The 19,308-nt window shown below is 38.8% G+C and overlaps 1 protein-coding gene across 1 annotated transcript in view; it reads right to left on the reverse strand.

Annotated features, from left to right (window-relative positions):
- The window catches only part of ND-B17 (NADH dehydrogenase (ubiquinone) B17 subunit), a 36,887-nt gene extending 17,815 nt beyond the window's left edge, over window positions 1-19,072 (reverse strand). Inside the window, exons 1-2 of the mRNA XM_067144199.2 lie at window positions 18,654-19,072; window positions 18,443-18,544 (exon numbers count right to left, since the gene is read on the reverse strand). Coding sequence (XP_067000300.1) covers window positions 18,443-18,544; window positions 18,654-18,899 — 348 coding nt within the window. The 5' untranslated portion in view covers window positions 18,900-19,072. The remainder of the gene's footprint in view (window positions 1-18,442; window positions 18,545-18,653) is intronic.
- Between the last annotated feature and the right edge of the window lie 236 nt (window positions 19,073-19,308).

A 19,308-nucleotide genomic window follows, 5' to 3' on the forward strand; every position in this document is an offset into this window, starting at 1 on the left:
CATAGACCCTCCCTTGTCAGCTATTGTGACTATGATGTTGTTTTCTATTTTCGTTCTCAAATTACTTAGTAAAGATTTTTTATTAGAGTCGGATTTAGCATTAAGTTCTTTAGCTAGTGTAGGTAATTTCTTTTTTATGTCAAATCTAATGTCATTTTGAACTTCAAAGGGGAGTTTAGAGATATTAGCTTCTACCTCAGCCACTGTGGTAATAATATCTAAGTCCTTTTTTTCACTAGGCCAGTTATACTTTGGACCTTTATTCAGGAGTTCCATTTCTGTTCCAGAAAACTGCACGTTGGTTAAATTAACAATTGTGGGTGTGTGAACATTTGAAGTAATTGTTCTCTGTTTATCTGTATTCTGTACAATGGATAGTGTTTGAGATTCTTTTAAATGTGATAATTTCTTGTCTAAAGTGGCCTGCTTCTTGTCGAGTAAAACCATCAATTTGTAGTCTACGTGAAATTGGAAAGAATTCCATTCTAATGGGGTTAATGTCTGAGCTACCGTTAAATGAATTTTATATAGTTGTAAGTTCAATTGGGATTTCTTCTTGTATAGTGACTTAATTTCATTCCTTAACCATATTACATTTACTTTATCTTGGACTTTGTTCATACTTGGGACGGTTAAGTTCTTTCTTTGTGTAGGTTTCAAAAATTTTGGGATCAATTTTAGTTTTAAACATTGCTTTAAAAATGTTATATCTTTAGACATAACTAACTTCACCGTCAAGATCGTCTCTTTATATAGGTGCCTGGCCAAGCTTCTAGAAAGTTACATTACAAAAAATATCTTCATGAAAATTCTAGAGTGTCATACACAGATTACAATGTAGTGCCACTGCCTTCGTGATATACAGGCTGTACTGTACCTCTGATGACGTCACGCTTTGGGTGGGACTTGGAGGCGATACGCATCTGCTCCGCTTGAATAACACGCTCATTTAAATTAGTTACGAAACTGTTAACACCTTATCGAACCAAAAACTATTCATAAATATTTGTTAGTTCTGACATACAATGCATTTCCGTCCCCATAACGTTCTATTTCTCGCGTATATCTGTTCGTTTCCATGAGTACAGGCTACCACTTTGAGACATATTCTTGTGATTTCTATTCATTTTCTAGTCAACTGGAACGTATTGTATTTAACACTGCATTCCTTAAAAGACATCGGATTTTTTATACAAACATTGTTTTTCGCATGAAACACCTTGATCAATGGTCAGTTTTCATATTATAACAGTTTTACAGACATTTTACACACTATTTTGTCCACCACCAGTGGTGCACGACTGCATTTGGTAATCATGAGGCAATCTCATGCCATCATGTGCCACTGGTGCTACACGCAATTTCATGGTCATTGATGTAGATTTTAGAGATTTTCAATTTTGGAAGAGCACTCTTTCAGTGTATCTGTGAACCTCCCATGTTCGGCAATACTGAAACAATTCACAGTTAACTGTTTGCGGTTCAAATAGTTTTCGTAAGGCTCTTGTATAAAATGGTACTTTTTGCTAACGCTGTTTTAGAAAGAGTAAAACCCCATTCCTATTTTAATTTGTGGTACGCCTAAATATTTATTATGTATCCTGATGAGATTGAAGCAGTTTTAAATTAAAGTACAGGTGTGTCTGAACTTAAGACATATCAGCGTCTGGAAGTGAATATTTATCATCAAATACAATCCTAATAAAGCCAAAGCATTACTCTATTTCCTTGCACAAAACGCTGACTGCAATATAAAGCAACATGTATCTCGAACCACATTGTGTGCCACCTGTGACGCACGTCAGAATTTTGGGAACTATCACCATGTGTGGTAGAAGAAAATGATGCAGAATGGAGTGACGGTGGTCCAGTGCAAACGGTAGTAAGTGCTATTCGTAATGATCACAAACAATATTTTGCAGTGGACCGACTTGAAAACCTCGCGTGGGGAATTTCCTTTTTTTGGATAACCAGGGCTGCAGTATAATTTGGACGTAACACAGACCCTTTTACAGATTACAAGTAATTTTCAGATGATAAATTCTTAGATGTAACTTTTTAGGAAACCTCATATGCACGGCAATACATTGCCTCTAGAAGAGTAAAAAGATGCTCACCAATGACTAAATGGAAGGCCGCATTAAAGAAGAAATGAAGAAGCTGCTTGGAGTTCTTATGATCCAGGGCATTTGACCTCTTCCCCCAAAAAACTGTACTGGTCTAATAATGCTATGTATGGAAATGAGGTTTTAAAGAAAATTATTACATATTTGACACCCTGCTGAAATGATTTCCATAATAATGAGGAACCAACCATTGTTGAACTACACCCTAGAAAAATCAAAACCTGTGTGCTCTTACACTGTGAAAGTCAATTTGCATTGGAATTTAATAAGCCAAACTTATAACTGCATCTAATTTTGTAATCTTAGAACTTGTTTAAGTAGATAAAATGCTATGTTTTCATAATTGAAGGAGGTTACTGAATGACAATTATTTACAAGCTTTTTGTGCACCAACTTTTGTTATATCATGTACAACCAGTGGTATACAATATATACAATCCTAATAAAGCCGAAGCACTACTCTATTTCCTTGCACAAAACGCTGACTGCAATATAAGGCAACATGTATCTCGAACCACATTGTGTGCCACTGGTGACGCAAGTCGGAATTTTGGGAACTCTATTACTGTTGGGCTGATCATGTTAAGTCATAATGGGAATTCAACATTGGTGACTTAAGGTACGGTTTCCTAAATGAAGTTCCTGCAATGTCTTCTTGTACCAGAATATGAAATAACAAGCTTGTGCGTCAAGTATTACAGACTTGATTTATTGAGCTGCATATTTTGTAACTGGTAATTTTAACTAAGACTAGCTGATGTACCCGTGCTTCGCTACGGGATTCTCAGAAAGACTGACTTGGTGGTTTTCCTAACTGAACTCAACATAGGTCATTACAAAAACGTCAGTAGGAATGTAGTGATTGAAAGCAATGTTATGATATAAAATACTCGATCAAATGAAAAACCGCACACTTTCTCACTTTCAACGAACAGTACTACGGTGCCGATCTAAGAGTCCAAAGTTCTAGAGCTGGAATAACCAGGCCGCAGACCGCCGTGAACACTCCTCTGTCATTATTCCGTTAAATATGCACACTACTCATTCCAATCAGTGGCTCAGAGTAGGGATTGTATAGCTCGAATACTATGATGAACCAGTGTGTTACGTACCAGATATATCAGAAAATGTATGAACCAGAGGAATGGCATGCTAAAGAAGAAAGTTATCTTACACCCCAGCTACTTCCCACCAATATACAGGCAGGCTGTTACAGTCGATACGACCAAGCGAGTTGGCCGTGTGGTTAGGGGCGCGCAGCTGTGAGTTTGCATCCGGGAGATAGTGGATTCAAACCCCACTGCCGGCAACCATGAAGATGATATTCGGGAGATGGTGGGTTCGAGCCCCACTGTCGGCAGCCCTGACGATGGTTCTCCGTGGTTTCCCATTTTCACACCAGTCACACCAGGTTGTACCTTAAAGCCAAGGCCGCTTCCTTCACACCACTATTCAATTCCTATCCCATCGTCGCCGTAAGACCTACCTGTGTCGGTGTGACGTCAAGCAAATTAAAAAAACCTCGGTACGCTGCAGTAATCCTATATCGGGGATGAGAGGAAAGAGAAGACAAAAAGCACATCACAACAAACAATGGTCAATGTAGTGTTATTGTTGATAAAGTTTATGAGCTTTCTATATTGCAGGCCTTTACATTAGTTTTCTTTCGACTCTGTGATATTAGGGTGTCTTACAAAATTATTTATATCGTAGACTGTAGTTCCTTATTATCAGACTTTACATACCGATTTTCACTAAATTCTGTTTACCCATTTTCTCGTGACTCGGCGCTTAAATGGACTTAATAATAAAAATCAAAATTCATGAATATCTCCGATTATATGCGGTATGGTAACAATGTATAAGACATAAGTGATCGGAAATTTAATAACTTCTTACATAACTACTACTAACTTACGACATAACTAAAGTTAGGTTGGTTACGTAGTATTTATCGATACGACCACTAATAACATAAATAACTTATTTGAGAATTACATTTCAGACCTTCCACTAAACTACCATTTCACTCAGTGTGAATAAAATAATTTGTAGCCTAGACTGCAGTGGTTCATCACCCGTCATTGCATACCGATTTTCATTAAATTCTCTTCAGCCGTTTTATCGTGATACGTGTACATACATACAGACAGAAATTACGGAAAAGTAAAAAATGCATTTCGTTGTCACTGTGGACATAACCGACACAGAAATACCATTCTTTTCAAATTCTGAGTAATGTACAGACAAAACTCTTATTTTATATATATATAGATGGACTGGCTACACAGGAGCCCGGTCATAGTGTTGTGAGGTAAGGGAATTCCCAGTTTATTTCTAACATAACCGATATTATCCACTACTGCTAACTAGTGGTGCAAATTCCAGTGCCTCTGCTGACACTGGTGTGCACAGTGCCAGTGCGTCACCGTGCCAAAACACCGGTACCGCGGCACTGTCAGTGCCACAATGATTACGTATTCATTGGACTCGTATAAAAACATTTATGCTTCATGTATTGACAAAAAAGGAAATACACATAGATATACCGTAATTAATATTTATATGCAAAATACTACAAAATAGCCCTCAAATAAGTTTTCCATTCACATTCAAGAACAGTATTTTTTTCGCTTCATTCGTTGACAGTCTGTTAGCAAAAATTTCGCCAGCTTTCGAAAATGCACCTTGGGCAGGCGCGGATGTTGCTACAACAAACAACTTCCGGACAGCTAAATAGTAAAGGTTGGGATACTGAAGCTTTCTTCCCAACCACCATTTTAACAAATCTGTCTGCCTAGCTATTAAGGGGTCTTCCAGGTACGATGAAGCATATGGCGTTTTAAACATGTTTTAGTCGATTTGAACGATATACAAGATTTACAAATATCTCACACTGCTATGTACTGGTTTGTATCATCTGAAGTGAAATAACTCCACAAAGGGCTAGATTTTCGTCTATCTGCCATTGACACGGAATTCAAGACAATCGATAATATAACGAAAGAGAATAAAGAATAGCGTGGCACAGTCCGGCAGCACTGGGTAGGATGGGGTGACCAAGTAGGTACTGTGGAAGCAATCTGTCCTGGCGCACTGGCACTGACACCGGCACGGATCTGAGAAGCACTGGCCTGTACGTGCCGTGCCGCCGGCACGAGGCAGTCACGTGGCCACACACAATAGTGCTTCATTCGGCAACAGTGCCAGCTGCCAGTACCCGCCATACTGTTCGATGTACTCATGAAAAAGCAGACTTGCTTGATGTGTGTTATTGTCCTTATTAACGGTATAAGTAAGGTCAATATTCGCGTCACAAACCTTTTTATTCTTGTAAACGTTTCACAGATTTATTCTTATGGCAGTGCCACTGGCACTGGTTCATTTTAAATCGTGGCACCGTGCCGTCTCTGGCACCGGTGTCAAAGCACGGTGCAGGTGCTTTCGTTACATCACTACTGCTAACGGAGATATCGAGCAAAAATGATAGTTGTAGTTATCTGTAACTCTTTCCTTAGTTCCTAGTGATGCTAATATCCAGGAAGTTTATAATGATTACTTTTCTTCACATTTCAATTTCAGTAGTGAAAGTGAATATAATCAAGGAGACACTGTGAATGTAATATGTTCTTTCTGATATTCCACTACTTCACATGTCAGTTGTTTAATACATACATACATACATACATACATACATTTGTTTTTATGACTGTTCATGCATATGGATAGCCGGATCGTATAAATAGTCTAAAAATGATTGTTGCATAATTTCTTATAGGACAAAAATTAACACTATTGACAATTTAAGTCTACCTAGAACAGACAATACTGAAGTTCGAAGAACTGACTTTGGTTTTGAAAAATCTCATGCTGATGAAGACCAAAAGATAAACTAGTTTTAAAGGTGAGGTGCAGTTGTAAACAGATTTAAATGGGGAATCAATGCAGTGATGAATTTTCTTTTGATGAGTACAAGCAACTGTGTGAAGAAAGAGTCTTGATTATTATAAAAACAATCTCAATCTACTGGATCTTGTTATTCTTTGACAGATGCAATTTCATGTGCTTGATTGGTTCATCAATTGTTTTGACATAACGGAAAGTGCAGAAGGATACACAATGTACTAGAAGTGCATTTAAGGTATGTGGGACTTCAGTCTGTGAAAATGCTTACCCATTTAGTCATTGTATATAAAAATGCACTACAAGAGACTCAGAAAAATATTCTTGAAGGAAGGTGTAGTGATAAGCTGCATGGAAATACACGTCTTACCCTATCAGCAAAGACGCTCATCTGAAGATACACAAAGCGCGGCGAGTTTCATAAGAAATCATGCAATCCAAAATGTATTATTTCTTCCAGGCAGACACGCAATCACTACAAAATAAGCTTCTGCCTTCTTTGATTTCAAAGGTTAAATAAAGTATACCACTAGTATGAAGAGTGTTGCAAACAAAATGAACTGTGTCCAGTCTCACTGAAAAGACTTTCTACCTAATAGAAAACACTTTGTCCTCATATGAAAATATCAAAGCCAATGGCGACAATCTATGTAAGAAATGTGAGAGCCGCTATATTACTGTTAGAAACATAACACTTTCCTCAGGGGAAGAAAAAGAGTAAATGAAGGAACGAGACAGCATCTTGAGACAGTGATGAAAAAATATATTTTTAAGAAAACTGTCAAGAGTACCAGAAATGAAATGGAAGATCGTGATATTCCTCCTGCACCTCATTCTCCATTTTCCTACCAAGGAAAATGTCACTACTCATTTGATATGGCACAGTAAGAATCGATACCATCAAACGGTCTTTAGTTAGGTCCTACCGGGCGAGTTGGCTGTGCGCGTAGAGGCGCACGGTTGTGAGCTTGTATCCGGAAGATAGGGGGTTCGAATCCCACTGTCGGCAGCCCTGAAGATGGTTTTCCGTGGTTTCCCATTTTCACACCAGGCAAATGCTGGGGCTGTACCTTAATTAAGGCCACGGCCGCTTCCTTCCAACTCCTAGGCCATTCCTATCCCATCGTCGCCATAAGACCTATCTGTGTCGGTGCGACGTTAAGCCCCTCGCAAAAAAAAAAAAAAAAAGTTAGGTCCTATCTATTTCCTTTTGCCTTTCAAAGCTGGCACTTTTGGCATTATGTGCGATGCCAGAATCTGTAGTCATTATGATGGGGCCAAATGCAGTCACCAGCATGCTGCACCAGTACTTCGAGATGGCTATTTGTTCCTTAATGCTGACAACTGCACCAAAAGTGATACTCTTATCTGTGGGCACGTCATGCTCATGCTTAGCCATATTTGAGTAATGTGTAGGAAGACAAACGGCTGACTAACGTTCAGTGCGTGCACAGACAAATTTCATTGGTTGCGACAAGCAAAGAGTTGCATGAAAGATACTTCTGTCTCCATTTTCAAACCAAAATTGAAACTTTAAGCGATGTGTAGTTAAACATCGACTGAACATTGTTTATGAAATGGAAGATCATGCTCGATTTAGACGTCGTTTAGGTAGACGTTGTCTAAGGCTTAAAACTAGTCATTGTTTCTGCAATTGGCCCTATGTTTTCCTCGTATGGCTATTGCACTGTCTGTGTCCACTGAGCAAATGCGAGGTAAGCAAGACAGAAACAGAGAGATAGGCTGACTTGAACAACTCTTGCGTGCTGGTGTGTTACTGTGCTGGGAGCACTGTTTGGATGACCGCCATAGAGCAATGATAAAATACAGTACATACAATTACAGAAAATAAGATAGAGGAGAATAAGTGTGTGAAAGACGTAAGATAAACAGATGGAAGGAACAAAAATAATACCAAGGATGAGGAGTGAAAATGATAAAGGAGAAAGGAAAGTTGAAAAGGCACCTGTGGGCAGAGCAGAAAGTACATAGGGTAGATGATGATAGACCAGCAGGTGACACCACAGGGGAATGACAGACTGAAAAGTTTAAAAAGAGGAGAGAATATAAAATAAATACTCAAAGAAGAGGTAGACTGAAGCAAGTAAACTGTTTAAGGAAGAGGAAGGTAGAATATTCCAACCTGTTGGACAAATCACTCCCTGAAGATTATGTTTCTTACAGATTTAAAGAGTCCTATACGAACCACCATCAAGATGAGAAATAATTTGAACTGTGGATAAAGACTGATACATAGGCTACAACTGTAGGAATTAGAAAGAGTAAAAACACAAACACTAGATTTGTAAAAGACAAAGATGATGTGATACTGAAAACACTCCAAGTGCCTTATTCACACCTAGATGTTGGAAACCTATTCAGTACACCTAGCTAGGTCAAGGACCAATGATCAGGCATGCTGAAGTCAGAGTTTACTTATGGTAAGGTGGCTAGTTTCTTTCCACTCCTCCTGCAGTGAACACGAGGCTACCCACCCAAGTACTGACCACTCCCAAAGTTGCTTGTTGTGATTGTTGTTATAGTTTTAGAGGAAGTACAACTAGGCAACCATTCTCTATATAACGCTTATCGGAGAGAAAAAATGGGAAGGGGTCCAACACTTCGAAAAATTAAGGTACTGGCCAAAGAAAGACGAGAGCCACAAAGGGCATGAAAATGAACGATTCCTTAGGTCTCCATACATAATGGCGTCAGGGTCAGAAAAGAACACGAGTTGACCAAGAGAGGTCGGATAGGAGAGGTGAAAGTAAGGAGACTGGCACAAGTAAGTGGAAGCAATGCCATGACTCAGCTAAGGGCACCAATGGTCGCCAACTCACGGAAGTTGCCGAAGCTGTGCCGACATCTCACGAATAATGAATTGATTTGACAAGTTTTCCACTTGCAGCAGAAAACACGCCAACATGTTAAAAGTGTTAACCTCAGCATTCTGAGTTAACATGCAAAGTCAACTGGAAGACGCAACGACAACATGAATGTCAATTCTAACATGTCGAATTTAACATATTGATAAGCTAATCAGCAGAGACCGGCCTTTACAGTACACATTAATGTTAGAGAAATTTATGCTTATTTGTGTCTTAAATAGATCAAGGTTTTAAGCTAAAAGAAGAGTAAATTTGGGTAACCATTAGTAATAATTTTATATGAAGATGAAAACATATGCCTATATCATGACAATTCTCTCTATTACAGCACTGCACATCATCATGTCTTTTGATATAAATTTCGTAAGATGTCGTGTCCATCTCTTATGAAGTTCTTTGTTTTAGTTTTGTTAACAGATTCTTGAAATGACAACATGCAAGGCTTAAGGAGACCGATGACTGAAATTTTCAACTTCTACAATTTTGCAGATATCAGCATGAAATTTTGCGAGCACATTCATGAAGTAAATATTACCTATTATACCAAGTTTCAAAGCACTGAGCAGATTCAATCTTCTTCAATTATGATGATGATGCTTGTTGTTTAAACGGGCCTAACATCTACGTCATCGGCCCCTAATGGTACGAAATGAGATGAAATGAAATGACAAATTAAAAGTCCAAAATCCCCCAATGACCAGAATTCAAAACATGAGGACGAAGAATGAATGCATGGATATGAATTTAAAACAATCAGTGGAACCAACCCACAATGCCTCACATGCACAGAAGCTGGCGTAAAAAAATAGTATTACTGACCAAGGGACTACCACAATAGCACGATAGTGTAATAAACCGTGTGCTAATCTTGATTGGATTGTGTGTGTTAATTTTGAATGTACTTTATGAAGATTGGTGTATATTCATCGTTGATTTATTTAACAATATTATTGCCATTATAAGCAGTGTAGGATACGTGAGATTGAACACCAAAGAGGATACAGAACCACAAAAAAGTAGGAATGAAAGGCCTATAGTTAAGACATGATGTTGTGTTATAGTGTTCTGTGTTGTATATAGTAAGTTAATTATAATCTGGGAATATAAATATAAATGTGCAAGAGCAGTGTGAAATCTGTGATTGGTGCATGTGATGCTGACGTACTCAATGTCCTAAAATTTAATGTGATCTGTGGTTATCCATCGATCTAACCGTGTGTTTCATCTGATGAAGTGATCATTTGGAAACTACAAGAGAGTTACTCCTTATTCAAGTGTTCAGTTTTGTAGATACGGGGATAAATTAATTTAAGGTATTATTTTATTTATTCGCGATAAGTGTGTACGACTTAGTGCGAATATCCTTACATCACAGAAAACCAATTTAAAAATCTGCGTGTGCCATTGTTGATTTGAACAAGTATATCGATAGTGACAGTTTACTATTTGAAATCACGGCCTACAGGATCGAAGGAAAGACGATCGAAGTGCCCTAACACCAAAGTGACAAATCAATATACCAAGTGTAGATATAGTATTATAAAGTGATAGTGATTGTAAAGTTTAGTGCAGTGAGTCAATAGAAAGTTGAAGTGGTAAGGAATACATCATTCACTGAACATACGTAAAGATCCGCCATTTTGGGACCCAGAGTACATAGATACATAGATATTCCAGACGACCAGGCAACTGACCAGAGTGTCGACATGGAGAAAGTGGTAAACTGCGCCACCTGTGCGAAGGAAGTTCGCTCCAATGAAGAATCAATAGAATGCGAAGAATGCGATAGATGGCAACACCTTGAATGTAGTGGACTAACGAGAGGGGAATTCAACATCATGCAGAGGGAGCATTGCAAGCTCACATGGATTTGTATGGATTGCAAACCACGGACTATAAAAAGGAAAGATATAGAGCAATCAATAATGACGAAACTAATGCAAAAAATCCAAGACGTAATGAACAACATGATCGCAAATATTGGAGTAATAATGAGAGAAGAGATCCAAATAGCAATAAAGACAGAATTTGACCAATGCCTCCCAAGAGTAACTGCAAGACGGAAAGCACCAAACATACCAAACTGGGTGGAGAATGAAGAACCGACTAGAAACGCCAAACCTAGTCCAAATGTAGAAAATCAAAATGGTGAAAGCACAGACAAAGAGAGAAGAGACATCGTTTAATTACCCAATGATCAAGACAAAGAAGATGATATGAATCAAAGTGAACTGATTCAGGACATCTCTACACAACGGAAGAATAACCGGGACACTGTAGAAGAAAGGGCCGAGATGCGAAGGAGACAGAAATGGAAAGCAGATGAATCCACAGGAACTAAACCGGATGATAGCTACGAGCTAAGGGCTGCGAAACGAAAAGTCTGGCTATTTATTGGTAAAGCAAGCAAGGGAACTTCAACAGAATCAATAAAGAAATATCTAGAGAAAAACAAAATAGAAGGGGAGACAGAATGTGAAGAATTCAGAACGGTTGGCAACAGGAAATCCTTCAAGGTAGGGATACCATACAAATATATGGATCTTGTATATACTGCAGACTTCTGGCCACAGAATATAATATTCTGAAGATTTTGCTTCAGGCGAAGCCAAGGAAGAAATGAATGGGAATTTCTGCCCCAACACTAATAAAACTACACAGCTAAAACTACTGCTATGGAACACGGAAGGTGCAAGAAATGCCTTGATACATATTCCCCACGAAACACTTGTAAACATAGATAATATAATTGCAACAGAGACTTTCCTCTTAGAACCAGTACACATCCAAGGATTTTACAGTACACATTCATTCGCAAAGTCTACCGACGGTAGGCCGGAGGGAGGTGTTTCATGTTTCTTCAAACCGACTATTGGAAAGATAACCAGCACCACGAAAGAAGACAATTTGCTAATTACAAGAACAACACTTCTCACAACAGTAGGCCTGTACATGCCTCCACACTGGACAACGGAAGATGCAATAGAACATCTAATGAAAGCATTGACGGAGGTGAAACATGATGAGTCAGTCCTTTTAGCAGGAGATCTTAACTGCAGAATAGATAAAATCAGTAACAAGACTGAACTGATTCTGGAAACACTCAGCGAGGAAGGCTTCAAACTTGTAAACGAGCCAGAACTCAAAACATACTTAAAACACAACAGCACCAGTTCAATTGATTTAGTATTTTATAGAAGAAAATATGTCCGAAATCTGGCCCAAGGAAGGTTTATGGTCGTCTTCTGCAGCACCATTCAGAAAACATATTCCCATTGAAACTACATTTGAAATAGAAAATATGCAGACAAAATACATTACTAAGACCACCAACGACAGATCATCAAGAAAGATTGATATAAATATCCTCAAACAAAACAAGACACAAATAGAAACTTCAGTGCAGCTCATAGATGAGGGCAACACAACTGGAGCATTAGAACTAATAAATAACATACTTCAACAAGCTCTTATTCCACCAAGAAACACTAGAAGCATTATACGTAGCCAAAACGGCAGGAAGAGATGAAGATCTTAAAACCTATGCAACTAAGAGGAGAAATTACAAGCACCTTTTGAAGGAAACGAAAACTGCATTCATGGAAGAAGAAGCAAATAGAATCGCAGAAGCAACAAAGAAAGACCCATTCATTGCCCTGAGGAAACGAAATGTAACATAAGCCACAGTTATACCGATGAAAGAATGGGAAGAACACTTCAAGAAAATACTAAATCAACAGAACATTAATGTAGCTGTGTGCAGAAGCATAACTGAGGAACGGACTCAAAATCCACCACCGATAACACCAGAAGAGATTACAGAAGTCATCACTAAAGCAAAAAGTAGGAAAGCCCCTGGGCCAGATAATATTTGTATGGAAATCTTAAAAGACTCACTGGAAACACTACTTCCTTTATGGACCAATCTCTTCAACAAATGCCTGCAATCAGGGACAATACCGGAAAGCTGGAGAACTGCGAAGATTAAAATGCTATACAAAGGTAAAGGGGAAACAAATGACAAATTCAAACAGAGGAATAGCACTGGAGAATAACATCTTCAAAATCTATACTAAAATACTAACGAGAAGACTTGAACAGGAAGTAGACCCAAAAATACCAGAATGCCAATTCGGGTTCAGGAAGGGTAGAAACACAACACAAGCTGTAAAATTTCTTCTGGACGAGATAGAATCTGCACTAAGAATACCCAAGGGAAAATACTACGCAGTCTTCATTGATTACAAAAAGACTTTTGATCTTGTAGACAGAAAACTACTACAAAACATCGAAAACATGATTGGAAAGACACTACATTAGTAAAATAATAGAAGACATCTTGACATACGACATTGTAGTAGATGATGGAATCACAACATCTAACAAAATCAGACAGACAAATGGTGTACTACAAGGGGACCCCATTAGCCCAACACTGTTTAATATAGCCACCGCGAACATCACCAATATCCTTCGAAATACAATGGAGACGACCCTCCTGATGTATGCCGACGATATGGTCATAGCGGGCCCCAACAAAGGAATTACAGATGACATTAAACGCCCTGGCAAAATGGGCACTGGAGAATGGTTTCGAGATAAACATGAAGAAATCAGCACAGATGACATTCAGGAAAGGGGGAACAGCATCACCAAAGGACACGCTGTTATTGAACAATGAAGAGATGGAAGTGGTTAATAAATTTAAATACCTAGGCATCACCCTGCAGACAACAGGTCGATCATTCAGCTACCATGTGGAAGAAAGAACAACAACGGCTATTAAATACATATATGGACTCAAAAAACCTTCATCGCTTATCGCTGAATACAGCTATGACTCTTTTCGATGCCACAATAACACCAATAATAACATATGGCATAGAACTAATATGGGAAAATCTAACGTACAAGAACCTCGAGAGAACTGAAAAGGTGAAAGCAAGATTCATAAAGCATTGCCTGCGAATAGGGAAGTATGCACCATCGAGACTTGCCTATGAATTAGCAAGAGAGACCTCCTTCATAGAGGATATCAGGTATAAGCTCAGCCTACCATCTACTGACGCTTACCAGGCACTTCTAGCTGCTAGACAAAGGAAACGAATGGACATAGACTTGGAATTTTACAGTACCGATGCTATGCAAGACAGATCATGGACAAATGCTAACGAAGAACAAAGACACACAATCACAAGACTAGCCATTCATGGCTACCACCACAAGTTATGTAGCAATAAGAAATACCACCTACCAAACGGGAATTGCATATGTTCGCTCTGTGGAAAGTGCTGCGAAAAATACCATATTGTGTTATGTTCAAAAAGGACCAAAAGCATCATGCAAATTAGCAAAGAATAATTTCAAATTTGATGCAATCATATTGTATATGCCCTTTTGGGTACTTTTCCTATTAATTTATAAATAATGGTACTTATCACTAAGAAAGAAGAACCACCTTATTTGTCATGTTGCGTTACTAATCAAAAGTAGCGTAGACTCGCGGTATTCCACACATTATGGTACTACTTACAGGTAATGAAATTCATACATGTAATACAGACCTATGGTGTTTCGCACATTGTGGTGCCATTTACTGGCAACGCAAACCTATGAGGTTCATCACATAAGTGTACTAACCACACGGACTCTCACTATCCCGTGGTGTTCCTCATATAGTGGGTACTAATCACAGGTACTGTAAGAGTCGGCAGCGCACTTTTTGATACTAATCACAAACCTATTTGGTATCGAACATAGTGGTACTACGCGCTAGTAAAAGCGACCCATGGTGTTCCCCATGTGGTGGTACTAATCACAAGCAGTTTCATGGTTCCAATACAATCATCCCTTGGTCGCCCCTTTTAGTTGCCTCTTACGACAGGCAGGGGATACCCTGGGTGTATTCTTCGTCTGCGTCCCCCGCCCACAGGAGGTTGTGTGTTTGGTTCGCGAGAGGTATTTTATTTCCCCCAAATCCGCCAGCAAGCCGGTTAGGACCCCTCTATCCGCAACATTGGACGCACCACATGGGAGTATCACCTCTCCCTCTGCTACGCCAGCGTAGTAGGTTCGTGATTCTTCAATTATTTTTTTGATAGTTATGAGTTACTGAAAAAATTTCCGTTTCCATGATTTCAAAATTTGAGAATTGTGTTTATATATATATATAAACTTACTTAAAAATGTATTTCTCCTGAAATATGTATCAGCCTAGAAATTTTCGAATTTCTGGTTTGCTGATTTCTATAGGAAAATAATATACTGTCGTATTCAAGAGCATGTAACACTGCTTCCAACAAACAAATAAAATTATTTATAAGTATGTCTTGTTAATTGAAGATATTACTATAACTCCATAAATTTTCATACCAATCAAACAAGAACTGCAGCACATGGAGCTTTTCACATGAAGCAAAGATATGAAAAAATGAAAGGTGAGAAAAAGGCGTCAGAAGTTTTGGATGCACTTGTTATTTTTTGAAGATTATGAGGTAAACAGTGGAACACTGTAAAGCGCTGACACCATACCACTGTCATTCGTCAAACATTGGAGCCAAATTCAAACGGAAACGGCAAGATATGCGGTAAAGTGCCACAAGTGTGAGGTGGGCGTGGCCCATTAAAATGTCTGTACAACCTTAAAAATGGCAGACCTTGAAATATTCTGCCATTTTCTGAATACAGAAGGATTGGAATGTTGTAGTTGCGTGCAAACACAAGTTGGCAGGACAAGTTGGTTCAAAATCACTAGTGGGCTGAGAGAGGGAAGTGTTCTATCATCAATCCTGTTTACAATAGTAATGGATGACACCATGAAAACAGCAAGAGCACCATACGGAGGAAGAGAAATGAACATCATGTTATTTGCAGATGATATTGTGATTTGGGGAGAAGACAACATGGATGTTCAAGAACAGTTGGATGTGGTGAATGGGAAGATCGAAGAATGTGGATTGAAAATAACTATAGAAAAGAGTAAAACTCTTGTTATGACTAGAGGGGAGAACAAAGGGAAAGGTCAGATTACACTTGCAGACATGCCCCTGGACGTAGTGGAGACGTTTGAATACCTGAGGAGTGAATTAATGGAGAATGCTCGGCTGGATGCTGAAATTAGTAAGAGGATTCAAGCTGGAAGTTGCTTATATCATAGTGTACGAAATACGTATGGGATAAAGATGTGCCATTGGAAGCAAAGGAAACTATGTACAAGATGAATTACGTACCCATAACAACTTACAGAGCAGAAACTTGGACAATGACGAAGAAGGATGAGAGTCGAATACAGGCAGCCGAAATGAAGTTCTTGAGGTGTATAATACAGAGGAGTAGAAGAGACTAAATAAGGAATGAGAAAATTTAGGAAGAAATTGGAGTGGAAAAAAATTAATGATAGAATAGAGAAGAGCCGGTCAAGATGATTTGGGCACATAAAGCGAATGAGTAATGAAAGAATGCCAAAAAAAAAAAAAAAGTGATAGAAATGCAAATGCAAGGAAGGAGAGACCGCGGACGACCATGACCAAGATGGAAGGACACAATCCAGTGCAGTGTTAGAGAAATAAACCTGGACTGGGACACAGTGTTGGAGGAGTGGTGGAAAGACAGAAGAAAGTGGAGACGAACTGTATTTGCCCCTACCCGTCAACAGTTGGATAATTGGAAATGATGATAGTGTTATATTTAACAATATTATTATAAAAATTAATTTTTCTGAAAGGAAATCATGAAATTTCAGTCATCGGCCCCTTTAATAGGACATACCCATAATTTAATTGCTCATACTGTTCCAGAGCTAGCCATAATATGTTAACTACTAAAATTATTGGTCCAGGGCTATCTATAATTTGTTAATTACTCGTACTATTGGTCCAGGCCACTTTTTTTTTCTGAGCCACGTGAATTCATTGATGTATTTCGGGGTGCAATTTAGAGTTCATTACTCCCATCCCCTTCGCTTAGAGTTTAAGCCTTAACGAGCAGCCTTCAGCTTGGCTGGTCATCCAAGCACCAGTAATCAGGTAGATTACATTTCTGCTGCGGATTAGTCTTTTGTGTGAATGGTGAAACTTGCCCCCCACTGCACCCAAAGTACACAGCTTTGCATAATGCCACCAAAGATATTCAGACTTCACAGACACAATACTCCACATTCTTTTGCAAAAGCCCTGGACCTCAGCACGAAACAAAAGACGACACAAAGCACAGTGCCAAGATAATTGCTATCTGCGCACTTTTTAGTGATAGATTTTTGTACTCGTTGGAGAAGTAAGAAGGGTTCCGTTAATACTGCCAACTGAATGGAAATGAAATCTGAATTGAATCGATAATATGATCGATCGATATGAATTTTATAAACCTTTATTATTTTAAGCAAACAACTGTGTCACACACACAATATGTAATACTATATAACATTTCCCGTTGCGAAACGTGTTCCTAGCATGAATTCTATAGTTTGGCTTTGCTGTGTAAACAACAACAGTATGAGTACTTAAAGTGTACGCCAGATGTCACACAGCGATAAGCGATTCTTAGTTTGTGTTTCAAAGGTTGCCAATACGAATCTCGAAGATAACCGAAGTCGACCACTTCAGCACTAGGGTGTAAATCTATCACTAAAAGTGCGCAGATAGTATGTTATTTGCTTTACGTCCATTAACTACTTTTACGGTCTTTGGAGAAGCCGGGGTGCCGGAATTTAGTCCCGCACGAGTTCTTTTACATGCCAATAAATCTACAGACATGAGCTGACATATTTCAGCACCTTCAAATACCATCAGACTGAGCCAGATCGAAAATGACAAGATGGTGTTAGAAGGCCAGCGTCTCAACCGTCTGACACACTCAGCCAGGAAGTGCCAAGATAGACTTTGTAGATATTCTTTTATACGAGCCCAGAATCTCAAAAGATAAAAAGTTAAAGGGCAGAGCCAGTGAATAAATCAAGTGTGTGCAGCAAAATAGTAATGGGGATGTAAATACATCATGTTTTCTGTCCAAATAGCTTATATAGCTTAAAACCATTATGATCTACTTAAGACCCTATTAAGCATAGAATTTCACTAACACTAGTGTGTGCAGTAACTGTTGGTCGAGATGGGCAGCTTCAGGAGAATACCGGGTGCACCACACACAGAATTTTCTCAATATCCAGTGCAAAAAAACAACCAATCAAAGAAAGAGAAAAAAAGGTGGTGGTGGTGGTTTTTAAATAATACAAAGAAGGTTCAGTTTCCAAATCTAATATAGGTTGGACAGTTTCTTTATAGGCCTACTTTTAATACACCAACCAATGTGAAATTGATGCAACCTTTGCCCTTCCTATGTATGGTACACCCTCTGGGAAGAAAAAAATAAAATAGGAACAACTATATTGGAAATTGGCTAAATCATGGGCAGAAATTCAAATCCTAAGCCAACTAAGGTCAGTCCAAGTTACATACTTCAGGCATAGCCTTAAAACCGCAAGATTTAAATAAATGAGGGAACGTTGTGTGAGTTATAGCTGCTGTAACTTACATTAGCACTATACTTGAAATAGTAAGTCATTCCATAGATTCCAGCTGCAATCATCAAAAATTTTCCAGTGAGGTAACGGGCTACGAATGCTCTTCGTTCACCCTGTAACGAAAAGTTTCTTTACTGCACAACACCATAACATCAAACACATAACATATTTAAAAAAAAAAAAAAAAAATTTAAAAGAAATGCCCAAATTAAGAACCATTACCAAAACTGGCTCTAAAGCTTTAAAAGTCACATCCAAAGGAAAGCGATAAGCCCTCCTTATAGGATTAAGGCGCTCTTTGTAATATTCTGGGACATGTTTCGGTTCATTAGGTGCCAATTCCAAATCCTTTAGCCATTGTTTCCTCCACGCTCGTTCAGCATCTGTCATACCAAGAAGTCTTTCCCTTTCTCGAGCCATCCGGCCCTCAATGGCCATAGGCTTAACTCCACTTGTATCTGAAGCCATTTTTACGGGCAAGTGGCTACCAAATAATGAGCCTCTATTCGCAACACTTCTCCCGTTCTCCCAACTGAAATTTTACTATATTGCTGCGAAGTACCAATCCGTACTAACGTACTCCACCAAACAGAATGTACTCCACCAGTACCCTGCCAGAAGACCCAACTGCAATTCTTCTTATTACTTCTTGTTCTTGTCCTTGAAGTGGATTTGGGCTCGTTATTTCACCCAGACACGATACTTTATTTGTACTAGTTCTACACTCGCACACAATTCCGATAAAGTAGGACACCAATGCAGTTCGCAATTTGCTCTGATTGATAAGTACTTGAAGACTGATGGCCGGTTTCTGAAATGACAGTTATCTCTAGATAGGTAGTTACCAGTGACTTAACATGGTGATATGTTTAAAATG

This window comes from Anabrus simplex, chromosome 1, assembly GCF_040414725.1.
Source record: "Anabrus simplex isolate iqAnaSimp1 chromosome 1, ASM4041472v1, whole genome shotgun sequence".
In the NCBI taxonomy this organism is placed as follows: Eukaryota; Metazoa; Arthropoda; class Insecta; order Orthoptera; family Tettigoniidae; genus Anabrus; species Anabrus simplex.